General features: G+C 39.1%; 1 protein-coding gene across 1 annotated transcript in view; it reads left to right on the top strand.

Moving 5' to 3' along the window:
• LRCH1 (leucine rich repeats and calponin homology domain containing 1) overlaps positions 1-15,346 on the top strand; it is a 191,389-nt gene that overhangs the window by 131,798 nt on the left and 44,245 nt on the right. The window contains exons 6-13 of the mRNA XM_040622847.1: positions 314-441; positions 1,623-1,686; positions 4,891-4,996; positions 6,789-6,916; positions 9,427-9,494; positions 11,558-11,644; positions 14,662-14,748; positions 14,852-14,888. Of these exons, the coding sequence (XP_040478781.1) occupies positions 314-441; positions 1,623-1,686; positions 4,891-4,996; positions 6,789-6,916; positions 9,427-9,494; positions 11,558-11,644; positions 14,662-14,748; positions 14,852-14,888 (705 nt within the window). The remainder of the gene's footprint in view (positions 1-313; positions 442-1,622; positions 1,687-4,890; positions 4,997-6,788; positions 6,917-9,426; positions 9,495-11,557; positions 11,645-14,661; positions 14,749-14,851; positions 14,889-15,346) is intronic.

Here is a 15,346-nt window from a genome sequence, read left to right as displayed (position 1 = left end):
TTAAACTGTGTACGAACAAGACGAATGCTTCCAGAATTAGAATGTTACCATGTCAGGTATCCGACTTCTGTGCTTTCTTACACTATGTAGACTTAGACACATTTCTGTTAGGATGGTTTTCTATTCAAAGTAGAATTTGGAAGGAATGATTGCCTAAATTTTTATATGTTTTGGAGAGGTCAAATTTGGTGTGTATTGTTGAAGTGTTACTTAAAATGAAAATGTAAAAATTAAAATTACAGAGTCAAATGTCTAGTGTTTACGTTTTGTTTTGCCATTGAAAAACAAATATGTATTATTATTTTCTCCATAGGTTTGCACAAAGGGCAAAGTGCACATATTCAAGTATCTGAGCATACAAGCATGTCAGATTAAGACAACCGACTCCCTTTATCTCCACACGATGGAGAGGCCACATTTACACCAGCACGTGGAAGACAGGTGAGTGTGACTGCAGTCACTCAAAGCCCCCGTTTAGAATTTGCTTAGGCCAAGGCGCTCCAGGTATGTAACTCCAAAAATCCCTTTGCCTCTCTTAACCAGTGCAGATTTATAACTCAAGTGTTCCAGCATTTTGGAATAAGAGAGAGAAAATTGGTGGTGCTGTTGATAACCTTTCGGCATCTTGCAAATCTTACCTTCCCTGTTCTAATCAATGATCAGTCTTTCCTGAGTACTCTGTGTGTGTGTGTGTGTGTATATATGTGTGTGTGTGTGTGTGTTATAACATGTGTGTTATATGCATGTGTATATATATCCTTATAAATGCAATCTATAATATAAATATAGGTATTTTTTACTTACCAGTTAAAACAACTGTATCAAGCTCAGGCATGTCTTTTTAATTATTAATTTTAATCTGCCTCCAGAACATTGTTCAGAAAGCCTGGGGGTTTTGTTTTTTATTGTCTTTTAAAAATGCAACGTGCATAGTTTTTGCCATTTCCTGTTTGGAACAGAAGTGTTAGAATCCTTTCACATGCCCTTGGCCTTTTTGTGGCATGAACTGGGCCTTGAATTTTCAAAGAACAAAATTCCCACGCTGAACACATGTACAGAAACACAGGTTGTTTTGAGAGGTCTTCACTGCAAAGACCTTTGCTTAACTTTTTACTGAAAAACATGGTGACTTAAAATCTCAGCCTACCCTAATGATACCTTTATATCGTGCTTAAAATATGTATTCACTATTTTATTTTTATAAGCATCACATTTGTTTAATCACTGGATAAAAGCTTCAGAATTATTGAGAGTAACCACATAAGAGGTAAAAGCCTCTTACAAGAGGTAAAAGCAATTAGGCAATTTTTGCTTTTTTAGACACTAGAATCCATAAGGATAAGAAAATTGTTAACTGTTTCAAAGAACAGGCTACTTGGTTAGAGTATGAATTTATGAAACCCTGAACACAAAGAATTATCTTGTCCTCTATTTAGAAAGACTCTCTGATTATTAGGCCCTTGTCTCAACCTCCTTTAATATTGGGCTGATTTGTTGCCTTATGGTAATAATGAAATTTGTATAACAAAGTCATTATTTGAATATAAATTGATGTATCTTACTGTGAACTTTGTGATTTCAATTTTTCTAAATGGATTCCATACTGATGGCATCTATCCCAGCAAGAAGGATTCTGATTCCGGCGTTGGAAGTGATAATGGAGATAAGCGTTTATCTGCCAATGAGGTAAAGTTTGTGATTAGATTTTTTTCTTTCTGTGCTAGATACATCTGCCTGCATTCCTGAACTCTGTGGTGAAGGGCGTTAACGCATCTGTGTGAGAATATGTGATTATGTGTGTGAAGGCAATTTGAAATCCTCCAAGTGTTATATAAATAGGAGCTGTTGTTTTTTTCTCCATCTTTAATATTTTGTAAATGTCTCAAAAGTAGAGTCCCTATCCCCTTCCCTTCCCACCACACTCCTCACATTACCTAGAATGTTCTTGAATGCTTTGTAAATATTATGAAATGACTAAGAGTGATGTGCAGGTATCCGGGAGGCCTTTTTATAAATGTGTTTGTTTCTAAGTGACAGAATAATTTAGGAAAAAAGTTACTTGCATGCATAAATGTTAAGGAGTCAAATGTACATTGCATTTTAGCAGTTTACCCATAGGAAATGCAATTTCTAGGAGCCATAATTTTTATAGCAATATTTGTTTTCCTGAAACTCTTCGATTGTGTTCTTCTCAGACAATTGGATAAAAGTTGAGTTACTTGTCAGCTAAGAGGCTCCCACACTTGAGCTTCCTGAAGTGGTTAGAAATCGCTCATTTAGTGTATTTATCTCACTTATAGTTAGATTCCCCCAAACCTTTCACTAATATACCATTAAATGGGGTTCCTTGAGCACGGGAGCTAGAAGGGGTAGCTGGGGTAGGGGGTGGATATATCATCAGGTCTTCCCCTCTGAGGAAATTAATTGCATTTTTGTAATTACTGAGTTTTGAAACATTATACTACTCTTTGAAGATGTAATTCATAAGTCAATTACCCCATTTAAGGAGTTCACATTTATGCTGTGTGTGACTCCAAGAAAAATGCCTTTTCCCTGTTCTCTTCAGGTCTTCGAGGATTAATATGTAGCTAAGATATTTGCTTTTATTTCCTACGAAATGCTTTATAAAGCAATGTATTAAAAAGTTAGGATACCTTAAAATCTTTCTAATACAGAACATTTCAAAAGGAGTTTGTAGGCAGAAAAAAAAGGCCAATTTCAGTAAAAGAAAATTACTCTCATGAAACTACATGAATAGTCTACTGTAGCTCCCTGGGGGAGAAAATACTCAACACATCGCTTTATAAGTTGTATTTAATTCAGCCCCCTTAGCTTTATTAAAACTCATAAGTCCCCTGAAATGTCCCATTGTTTCAGAAATTACTCACCCTGAGCTTATTTTCTATGAAATTAAAACAGACTCTGCTTTATCCTTTATCTGTTTTTTAAGGATAATTAAGTTCATTAATAAAACATCACACAAAGAAGTGCATTATCCTTTTGTTCTCACTTAATACAAGTAGGATGCTAATATCATTCTAAAAGGAGGCCAAGGGTTTATTCCTTCCCTTTTAACTAGATGCATATCTTTGGAATTTTGCTAAGTTTTTAAGATGGGAGGGGGGTGGAAGGAAGGACTACAGAAAGGGTTATATTCAACAGAATGAGTGCATGAATCTTCTTTTTGGCCGTTTTCCTCTCACATTGTAGCCTTGTTACCGGAGAACACCTCCAAGCAATTTGTTTTTCAGAAGGAAAAGGGCTCTGAATTATCCAATGTAGCTTTCTTTTATTTATGTATTTATTTATTTTTTAATAATAATATTTTTTATTATATTATGTTAGTCACCATACAGTACATCCCTAGTTTTTGATGTAAAGTTCCATGGTTCATTACTTGCGTATAACACCCAGTGTAGCTTTCTATTTTCACTTTGTTTGGCAAATACATTACCATCTATGGTCCGTTTCTCTTGCTCCCCACCTCTACTTCATTGTGGCATTCAGAAAGCACATCTCATTCCCTTTCTTTGGCTGTTGCCGTTGTCTGATTGATTTAGCATTTGTCTCTAAGAAGTTTAAAACATACTTTTGTCAAGATAAACATGCAAAAAAAATTGGCGGCTGAATGAGTGTCTGTTGAATGGATGAAATGCACACTTGTTTCGCGCCAGTTTCTAAACAATTTGTGCACGTGTCCAGAAGTAAGTGAACAGTGTACTCTGAAAGTCGTGGCTTCAGGAATTTAGGAGCAGCCCATGATTCCCTGAAGTGTGTTCTGTGAAGGTTCATGATCCCTGTGATTTGGAAAGCTTTTCACTAAATAGCAACACGAAAATGGAGACTTAGGAAAATAAATGAGGCTCCATATTTCGTTCGTGACGGAATCATAGATTATCTGAATAAGCTTTATCAGCAAGTGTGGAAAACAAGCCCCCCAGAGACAGCTCACTTTGATTACCAAGTCGAAGCCTTATTCTGAAAATTGTGCAGAACACATGTCCTTTTTTCAAAATTTTTTTTTATTTTAATTTTTTTTATTATATTATGTTAGTCACCATACAGTACATCCCTGGTTTCTGATGTAAAGTTTGATGATTTCATTAGTTGCATATAACACCCAGTGCACCATGCAACACGTGCCCTCCTTACTACCCATCACCGGTCTATCCCATTCCCCCACCCCCCTCCCCTCTGAAGCCCTCAGTTTGTTTCTCAGAGTCCATAGTCTCATGCTTCATTCCTTTTAAGCACTACAGCCGTTCAGCACTTGCCTATATTTGATGCAGCCCAAATGCCTATATATTCCTCAGTCTCACTCAGGGAAATAAACCGAAGCTTAATGTTGCACGTAAGATTCACTGAATACATGATTTTGTGATCCGGCCCATGAAATCTTAATGTAGTTTGGGAAATTGGTGTTGTCGTCAGGTCTCCAAGTACCGTTGCTGCGATAAGGGTGGATTAGTCTTAGGGCTAGTGTGATAGTATATTTGGTTACTCCTTTTTTCGTCCGGTGTAACTGACAAAATTTCAGCTCAGAACATACGTACAGAGAAACACTTGAGTCTTAGCTCAGTGAATTTTAACAAAGTGATCCCACCCACCTTGCCTGCTGCCAGTGCAAGAAACAGAGCTTTACCAGCACCCCAGAAAGCCGACTCCGGCATCCACCCTCCATGCCAAGAGTAGTCACTATCTTCAGATACCACAGGTTAGTTTTGCTGGTTTTTGAACTTATGTAAGTGGAATTGTTCTTTGTATCTGGTTTCTTTTAGTCAATATGATGTTTTTGAGAATAACAGTATTTTTCTTAATCACATAGCATTCTCTTAATCTACATTGATAATGCTTGTCCCTTGAATGAAGCCGTGTATTGTTTCTTTTTAGCCTTCTGATGAAGACACTGTTAGCCTCAATGTGCCAATGTCAAACATCATGGAAGAAGAACAGATCATCAAGGAGGACTCATGCCATCGCCTTAGCCCAGTTAAAGGTGTGAGAATGAAAGATAGGGAGAAAGTGCTTGTTTTTAAGTTTCAAATGCTTTGTTTACAATCTGCACAAATAGGGTCATGGTAATAGCTAAAGTTCATTTGATAATTTCCTGTGCACCAGGCTCTGTGCTTATCCATGAAGGTGATCTCATTTAAAGTTCAAAACTCTGAAGTGGATATTCTAATCATCTCCATTTGATAGGTGAGGAAACCAAGGCTCAGAGAGTTTAAGTAACTTGCCAGTGATCACACAGTTTAGTAAGTAGTAGAGTGGTTCTCATTTTGAAGATTTATATAACAGTCTTCAAATCCATCCTTGGAAACAAATGTTGATGTATAGATGTGTTAAGCAACACCAGTTGTTATAGCACATAAAATCCCAAATCTCATTGGCTTAACACAGTCCAGATCAAGTCTACGTGGGAGTGCGTGATTGACAGGCAACTCCCCTCCAAGCAATGATTCAAAGACTCAAGCTGCTTTCATACTGTGACTCCACCATCTTTAACACAAGATTTCCAAAGTTTCCAAGTCCTGTTGAGGGCAGAAGTAGGCCGAGCACGGAGGTTTGCTCACAGGAGGTTTTTAACGGACTGGGCCTAGGAGTGCCCATCACCTACAAGGTAGGCTTGGATTCATGGCTACATCTAACCACATGTGAAGGTGGGAAATGTATTTGAGATGTGTGCCCAGGAATCCACTTGACTTTGGACAAGACAGTAGACCTTAATTCTCTCACATATAAGTGAGGTGATTAGATAAGGTAATATGTAAGGTCTTCAGTGGCTCTAAAATTCTGTGGTTCTCTAACAATCACCAAGTGATCACTTAGTACTTTATGTCCTATGTACCTTGAAAATCCTAGCAATGTATTTCATGTCTTGGTGAGAAGCCCTTATTTGATTACATTAGGGAGGTTTTTTTTTTTTTTTTCACTGCTCCTGTTTTTTCAGTGACTTTTAAAGAAAATACTAAAATTTAGTGTTTAATGATTTGTGACAGAGATGATTTCATGATATATGAATAGTATAGAGCTAGATTAATATGATCTCCCTAATAGTTTGAGAATGCTCTTATTCTCGTTAGTGATGGGAGAGCTGTGTGAACCAACTCTATGTCTAGTGTTTGCTTCCAATTTTTACCTTCAGGTTTTTAAGTTTAGCATTTATGTGTATCTGAGGTTATGATTAGAACCATACATTGTCCAAAAAAAATCACTGTATACTCTATGCAAAAATATAACTGCCATATTATTAACTTAGATAAACTATGTAACATTACACGGTATAAGAGGTAGTGTCTTAGGCAAATTTTTACAATAAAAGAATTATGTAATTTGTTACCAGTGAGTTTTTTCTAGAAGTAGATATTCTACTGGGTAGGAGTCCTTAAAGGTGGCCCTACTTGGTTCTTTTTAGTTTGCAGATCATGGAGAAGAGATCTGCTTGGTGTTCCTTTTGCCTCTTCCAAACTTGCTCTCCTCTGTTTCTTAAAAAAGTTACAGGAGATTTCATTTCTTCCATCAGGGACTAAGCCATAAAGAGGCCAATTTCCAGTTCGCCATGGGGGGAGGTGGGCTTTCCATTTCTTTTACTCTTCTTCCTCTTGTTCCTCCTTTATTCATCTTTTCATCCCACTCATCAGGGAAGAGAAACGTTGGGTCATTCATAGAGCTCCAGAAGAGCTAAGAGCAGTGACTGAAGATAGTCCGATGGTAGTTGAGGGTTGTCTGTGCTTTGCTCATCTCTTCATGAAACCATCTTTTTGTCTTTCTCTACATTTTCCTGATAGGGGACTTTCATCAGGAATTTCAACCAGAGCCTTCCCTTTTGGGTGACAATGACAACTCAGGAGAAGAAAAAGACCAATTTACTGATGGAACAGATGTTCTCCGTTCCGAATTTATAACCTATATTCAGGCAAGTTGAGGATCCGCTAATTTTTTAAAAAATTTTCTTCTGTTTGATGCCTTAGAATTTAATTTCAAGGTTACTGATCCATCACCTTAAATGTCAGCTTACTGCCAGTTTCCTCAGGTTTCTGTAATATCTTCTCAAAGCTTGGGGTGTCTGTTTTCTGATGTTAGGAGCTGGTCCCTGTGATACCTGTCTGTCTGTCTGTCTGTCTGTAAATGCATCTGATTTCCTTTATATTCAGTGATTGCTTAGCTTTCCACCTCTCGGTGCATAAGTTAGCAGACGTGCCAGCATTACCATCACCATCCAGTAAAAGTTAAAATAGAGTTTCACGTTCTTTTCCATGTATTCTAGGTGAATGCTTTTCTTGGGAGTATGTCCATAGTATAAAGAGAAAAGTGGAGACCTTTAAAATCTGGAAACAGATGTCTTCGCTTTCTGGAAAGGTCACTCTGAGGACACTTATTCCTGAGCTCTTGTCCTTGCACTGAGGTGTTGAAAGGTTGGATGGAGTCACTGGTGTTTCAGGTGAACCTTCATCACAGTAGCAGCAAAAAGAATAGAGAAAAACTAGCCCTTTACTAACGCTGGTCATGAGGGTTCCGCTTCGGGATGCGATTGGTGTGTTTCTGCCAGTCCTTCTGGAGCAGGTTGTGGCCTCCAGGAATCACAAGGGTAATTGGATAAAATTCATTTTCACTATGGCTCATGAGAGATGATGGTCCCGGGCTCACTGTGGTAAAGCAGGTATGAGGTCTCTAGGTGCTCGTCCTTATTTCCTAGGTTGGTGCTAGGATAGCTGCTGGGCTGGGTCCGAATAAGAGGGCAGCACGCTGCTTTCTTCAGCCTCAGCTGGGAATACACATGTATTTTGGACTCAAGGTTTTCACTACTCTGGAGAATCACCACGAGTACTGATTTATTGATTCATTTGCAAACAAATTTTAGTGAGTAGGTAAATTCATAAAAATGAGACCCACAAATAATGAGGATCAACTGTATAACCCTGTAACTTAGCAAAAGAAACCTGTAAGCCCTATTTTGCATGCTGAAAAAAAATTGGTGTTTTATCCTATTGGCTATTCTTTTATTATGAAATTGAGAATTAGAAGGAAATTCCCACGGCTCCTGTAGTTGAACCCCAACAAAGAGAGATTAGAACATGTTTTCTTGCTCATTTCTGGTAGTATATTTTCGCCCATGAATTTCACTATTGTTTGGATAGTGCTGCAGTAATTTCTGTGTTTACTATGCACTAAATCTAGAATTAATAAAGAAAAGTCTGAGTGTTCTTTAAGCCAGAGGCTGGCATCTGGTGCTAGCCACCTCCTCAGAAGACGACCTTTCTCAGTGACCTATCTGGAGAATTGGCTGGGTCTGAGTTAGTTAACAGCATGTCAGTCCTCGTATCTGTTTATTGTTCCTTCCTTGCCTGAGGAATGTACCGCCATTCAAGGGTGGCTTCTCTTCTGGCTGTAGGTGAGTTAAGGCAGCATTGCTCTGTGTCAGAGCTGACAGCGGACAGAGCACATGGAAGCCTTAGCAGTGGGACACACCGTGCTGACTAAGCCCATCACACGTTCATTTGGGAAAATAACGGTGTGTGAGCGGGAGAGACATTTCAGTGAAATCTGGGTGTGGTGTGCATAAAACTATTAGATGCAATTTGAAGCATTTTCTGTTGTTCAGTAGTTTACACTTTCTTTTTTCTCCAAGAATACACACACACGCACACACGTGTACACACACACACACACACACACACACACACGCCCTTCCTCTCACAAAGAGTAGAATGCGCTTTCTCATGTGACCGAAAAGGCCAGCTAACAGAGGAATCTGAACATTGAGAGGTGCTAAGAGGGCAATAAGAAATAGAATTAAGCTTTACATTTCTGACTCTTAAGTTAACAGGTACTGTGGTCCTGGGTCAGGTATCTTTTGTTTTAATTTTATTTTCAGTTGTGGTAAAATACACGTAATACAACACTTACCATTTTCGCCGTGTTTAAGTGTACAGTTCAGGGGCGGCTACATTCACGTCGGGCAGCCATCACCACCGTCCATCTCCAGAACTCTTTCCATCTTGTCAAACGGAAACACTGTACCTGTTCAACTTTAATTTCCCATTCCTTCCACCCCTCGCCCCTCCCTAGTAGCCACCATTCTGAGTTCTGTCTCCATGAGGGACTCCTGCAGGTAAGCTCATAGAACTGGAATCTTACAGTATTTGGCTTCTCGTGACTGACTGACTTCACTGAGCGGAATGTCCTGCAGATTCTCCGTTGTTACAGCATGTGTCAAAACTTCCTTCCTGTTGAAGGCTCGGTGACACTCCGTTGTATGTATAGACCACATTTTGTTCATCCACTCATCTGTAGATGGACACTTGGATTGTTTCCACCTTTTGGCTGTTGAGAATAATGCTTCTGTGAACGTGGACTAGGGCAGGGTTTGACTGTCGGCTGTTGATAGCCAGTGGCTCTCAGAAGACCCGTATGTTCTGTCCACAGGATAGGGCTGAGGACTGTGAAGAACTGTTACGGATAGAAGAGGACACGCACTGGCAATCTGAGGGAATGTGAGTATCCAGGGCCACAATCCTATAAAGTTCATGATTCAAGCAGAAGGCAACCCTGTCATGACAGGATTTTGGTCTGCTTTTCTTTGGGCAAGGTGATGGTCTCGCCCAATGTTTTATCGATAAATTGCAAGTTTTTCTCGGTCAGGTGCTTATTGTCACAGTGCAAGGTCAGACCTCTTCCTTGGCCTGGAGTTTTATCTGACTGGAAGGTGTGGATAGAATATGATTCAGGAAATCAGAAAAAATTCCTACACTGGAGATTCTAGCTTACTTCCATTTGTCTGAAGAAACCAACAACTGGACCAGAGCAATATATAGTCCCAGTCACCCTTTACCCATCTTCAGGTTCAAAATCTGAGGAAACCATATACCGCTCATGTCTTGGTCCCATGCTAACAGTTGTAATAGCTAACATTTATTAAATACTATGTGCTAGGCACTGTCCTAAATACTTCACAAGTAGTAACTCATGTCATCTTTACAACAATCCTATGAGATAAGTTCTGTCGTTATCTCCCATTTCACATGTGACAAAACTGAGGCACAGAGAGGTTGCTCCAAGGTCGCAGAGGGCTGGGATGGAACCCAAGGAGTCTCACACCAGGTGGATATCCCTTCACCCTATTGCATCTGAGGATTTACTTGGCCAGCTTTACCGGGGAGGGCGTGAGTCACCCCTCAGATGATGATTTCCAGGGGAACTGAGCTTGAACCATGTGGCCTACAGTACATTTTTGGTTCCCAGAATTTTGTTTTCCATGATCTGGCATGTAGGCCTGGATCTTCCTTCATACCTTGGGAGGGATTTCCCCTTAGTGAGGATTTACTGTATTGTTACAAAGTTTCTCCACTTACAGAAACACATTGGCTCATGTTCTGTAGTGGAAAGCAGTAACCATGATCAAATCTCTTCTGACCTTTAAAAACATTGCTAAGTTCCTTTCAAATCATTGTTCAGTGTTATCAGCTCTTCGTTGTATGTTTCTGTAATGTCAAGGAGGACTAGTTTGCTTATAGAATCATAGAATTATAGGGAAAGAGATTTTATAGGGAGAGTGTTTTTTTAAACTATAGCTGACCCTTGAACAATGCAGGGATTGGGTTCAGTCAAAAATCTGCATATAATTTTCATTCTCCCCAACCTTAGCTACTAATAACCTACTGTTGACCAGAAGACTTACCAATAACATGAAGAGTCAATTAACATATTTTGTATGTTATATGAATTATCTACTGTAGTCTTACAGTAATAACTAATTTTTCCCTAACTTTCTCAGTACTTCTAGGCTATGCAGTTCATCTGTGAATTTTTTCAAATGGTTACAAATCTCAAAACCTTTACAACATACTTATTGAAAAAAAACCTGTGTATAAGTGGACTCATGCAATTCACACCTGTGTCGTTCAAGGGTCAACTGTGTATAAAGCTTTGGAAACCCCATGCAAAATCTTATACCTGTTGTTCTCAACCCTGCCTGTAGAGCTTAATAAGAAGCCCAAGCCCCAGTATCCGGCTTGGCATTTTTTTTAAGGGCCACAGATGATTTTGCTGCATAAAGAGCCTGCACTGAGAACCACTGTCCCCCAGCGAAGTCCCGTATTGTACGAAAGCGATAAAACCGAGCCATGCTAGTTGCGATAAAACCGAGCCATGCTAGTTGCTCTGGAGTTGAAAGAGCTGCAGATGCCCTGCTGCAGCTGGGCATCCCTGTGCATCCGCCCCAACCCGCCCCCAGGCTTGGGAAACACAGTATGAGAACCACCCAGCTAGTCCATTGCCTTGATTTTATAGAGGAGCAGATGCAGGCCCATAGGCATTGGGACTTTGTGTGAGCTGCTGTTTTATAGCAGAGCTGGGTTTCCCCCACCCAGTAGCTCCACCTCGGCTACCCTCTGGCAATCCACTGCACAGGGGACCGACACATGTTCATTATCATGGAGATCTTGTCAAAATCATTTTTATATGTTAGATGGATTTTTATAAGTTTGCTCTTAAGAATCTGGTTAATATCCACGTTCCAGTAATCATTTTCATTCTTATGCTCGGTTCATGGCTACAGAGTAAGTTCGTCCAAAGACCAGGACATGGATATAGCGATGATTGAACAGCTGAGAGAAGCGGTAGATTTGCTGCAAGATCCCAACAGGTATGCGTGTCTTTCCTTGGCCCAGGGTTCATGTGTAAATAATGCGTATTAATTTTTGAGTACATTATCTCACCTTTAAAAATATTTGTACACACCGTTTGGACTCAGTCTAACCACCAAAAGAGAAGTTTTCACAAGATCTGTAAGTAAAAGAGTCACACTTGGGAGTAATTGAGATCATTTCCCCCTTTTGCTACTCCTTAATGAAATTTAGTTGCCCTTCATGAAATTGATATGGGGATTTTGGGTATAATCCTTAGAAAACAGAAATACAATAAAATGCATATTTGATATTGCTTAAAATTTAACTCCTGACTTAGAGAAATACCAGGGAGATTTTCTAAAAAAGAAAGAATTGTTTTATCAGGTACTATCATATTTATTTCTGAGACGCTAAATATATATTAACAAAGTAATATATTTCTAAAGATTTGGGTCGCAAGATAATTTTTTAATTGAACTGGCCATTGTCAGTAATAGGCACTATATGCGGTAGCTATATTTTTTGGTTTCTTCGCAAAAGATAATGGAATTCCCATGGATGAAATATTTTTCAGTAAGACAATATACCAGGTGTCAGGTACTCACTACTTTATCACTAGAGAAGTATATCCCGAGCTTATTCCTGGTAAACTGTTTAGGGGTCCTGGGGATTTAAATATTGAAGATGATGTGGTCTTGTAATATGGTGAGTGTGGAAACTACACCACATCTTGGGAATTTATGAAAATGGTGGTTAGTGCATCCCAGAGTGCCAGTGATGGGTCACCGCTGGCGTCACCTGGCCCTAAAAAAAAGAGTGACGGGTCAGTTTGGTTGGTTGGAAAACTTTTGCAATTGATTTGAAGAGCATTTCAGTTCTGCAGACATTAGTTGAGTGCTTAGAGCACGGGAAGATCTACCGCATGTACCTCGGGGGACTGAGGATGAACAAGACACAGCTCTTGCCTTCTAAGAACTTAAGCTGCGGTAGAGATTGCCTTGAATAGATATTTGTAAGGGGAATGGATTTAAGTGCTTGAAGTGAATTCTGGTCTCAGATGGAAACAGGGAGGTGGTTGGGCTGGCTTCCGTGAAGCCTGGGGCAGTTCATCTGCACCTTTAATAACTGGCCCTTTCAAGGAGAACACAAATCCTGGATTGAATTAAAGTATTTAGATCTGAGCCCCTTCTCGTTTTCTATGACGGGGAACCAGGAGGGGCAGCAGGTTTGAAGAGGAGGATGTTGGGGTCAGCATAGGACGCACTGAAAAAAATCCAAGGTGGCAACGTCCACTCTGCTGCTAGGGGTTCAGTTCTGGGGCTTCAAGACTTAGGTTTGAAAGTCATTTTCATAATGTGCTGCGGTGACAGCTGTCTAAGGAGGATGAGATTTCCAAGGCCAAGCATATTGATGGGAAGGGAGCATGAGTCCAGGAACGAGCCTTGAAGACATGATGTGACAGAGAGAAGGCCACAGTGGGGCTCAAACTTCATATTGTTTTAATACTTCCACCTCTTAACCTTTTGTATCATTCCTCCAACACACTTTTCTTACAAACTCAAGATTGATGAGTATGTGAACCCCAAAGTGAAAAGGAATAGCCTAGTTTGGTGGAAATGGAAGTGGCTTGGGAATGTGGGACTGGAGCCCAGTAGTAAAAATCCTAGTGACCTGGAGGAGGGTTCCCAGCTCCGGGCCTTTGTTTCGTCTTCCTTCATGAGAAGTGGGATGAACTGAGGACCTCGAGATTCCTCTCTAGCTTGGAATCGTTTGAGGCAGTGAGTTGCCAAGAATGTCGAGCGAGTCGGAATGGTGGGTGTGTGCTTGGACTGTGGAAGAAAACAGCCCTGAGTAACCTTCCAAAAGCTAATTGATTTACATCTTTATGGAGTGCTATTGTGAAATGCGTTATGTTGTAAAACTTTATATGGATTTCATTTCCTCCCTAAAATTATATACTCCTTCGGCTGCTTTAGATCGTTCCGTTGTTCATCCTGAAATAACTACCACAATAGGACAGTTCTAACGTATACTGATGTTTCTGTGAGCCAGTAGAATAGTAATAAAAAAAGAGTCCTGTGTTTTTTCTAAAGAGAGGGCACTTCAAGAGGTCACTTATTTCTAGCTGCTTGGGACTGAATATTAATAATAAAAACTTTACATACCTATTGGGTTTTTCCTTTATCTCATATTTCGTAGATCCAAGCTTTTTGTTGTTTGAGTTAAGCCACTGATTATAGGATTAAGTTTTAGAGGTTTACCTTTCATATAACCTTAACATCAGAAAATCTAGTTGAATATTGGTACCGTATTTTGCCTTTATCTTGATTTCTTAAGGATTTCTGATTATTGGTTTGATAGCATTTTCAATAAGCATGTATAATATGACGCATCCCTACTTTTAAAGATAGCCTTGTAACTTTTATATGACTTACAGCAATTCCTAATTTTACAGATCTTAAAAAGAACTCAACTCTTAAAATTGAAGAAAATCAGAAACTATCTGGAAGACAATTTCAGAAACAAAATTGCACATCAAATTGCTTATGAATTTTAATTTTTTAAAGTGAAAGTATTCATGTATATCAGAGATATCTTCCTATTAAAACAAAATGCCCTTGGTACATATAATATAGTATTCTTAGCAATTTTATTTGCTTCTGTAAATTGATCAAGTTCTAGAATAAAACTTAGTGTGTGCTATCTATGAATATTATGACTTTAGTAGAAATTACTGTTATGTTGCAAGTAAGTTGGATTTTAACACCAATAGCAGATAGAAAATTAAATTAAAATTATATAAAATATGACACATGGTGGGAAAATAAATGTGGCTTGAAATTTCTACCATAAACCTTTGATTACTTACTCTAATGATAGACATAACTTTTTAATATATTAAAATTATAAACTAAATATGACCCAAAACATTGGATTTAAACTAAATAGACCCAAAACATTTGATTTATTAAAATTATAGAACATATGAAAAGTTTAATAAATTTGCTAACATCTTTTTTCCCCTTCTCTTTAGATTAAGCACCGATATTACAGAGAGAAATGTAAACTTTTATCCTATGGAATCTGCAGAAGCCTTAGACTTACAAGATTCTGCGCTAAAGTATGTTGACCATGTTGTAGCTGAATATATTTTCTCTTTCTATATTGAAATAAGTATGCTTTAAATTCCACTTTATATCCTTTCCTTGTCTTTATTCCTACAGTGGTCAAATACAGCTGGAGACATCTCCGGTGTGTGAGGTAAGGCTGCTCTTGGATTAACCAGAACTCCGTTCAGTATTCTGACGCAGAATAGCGACTACCATAGTCTAGAAAAGATTGATTGTAGGGTAGAACATTCATTAGTGGGACTAATACTCAATTTTGTTCACGGTCTGTTTTTCCGATTTTTTACGCTTTCGCCTTATATAGTTTTCCTGCATACCTATTCTACTTCATCTTCCATTAAAGATGAGAGTTGGCTCTTCCCATTAAGTTCTCTGAATTGTGGGGGTCAGATAGTCCTGCTGAGCCAGGCCGTAGCAACCAAGATAGCTGCGGAACCTGCTGCATCAGAAAGAGGTAGGACCACTCAGTGTGGATTTTAGAGCCAAGAGCGAAGACTGGGGCATGGCCAGGTGGAAATAAACTAGAAAGTACTTGAGAGGCAAGAACAAAGGATTTGGTAAGTGGCTGGGAGGGTTAGGAGAACTTTGGCA

Source organism: Ursus maritimus, unplaced genomic scaffold, assembly GCF_017311325.1.
Source record: "Ursus maritimus isolate PB19 unplaced genomic scaffold, ASM1731132v1 scaffold_10, whole genome shotgun sequence".
In the NCBI taxonomy this organism is placed as follows: Eukaryota; Metazoa; Chordata; class Mammalia; order Carnivora; family Ursidae; genus Ursus; species Ursus maritimus.
This window is presented reverse-complemented; position numbering and strand designations above follow the sequence as displayed.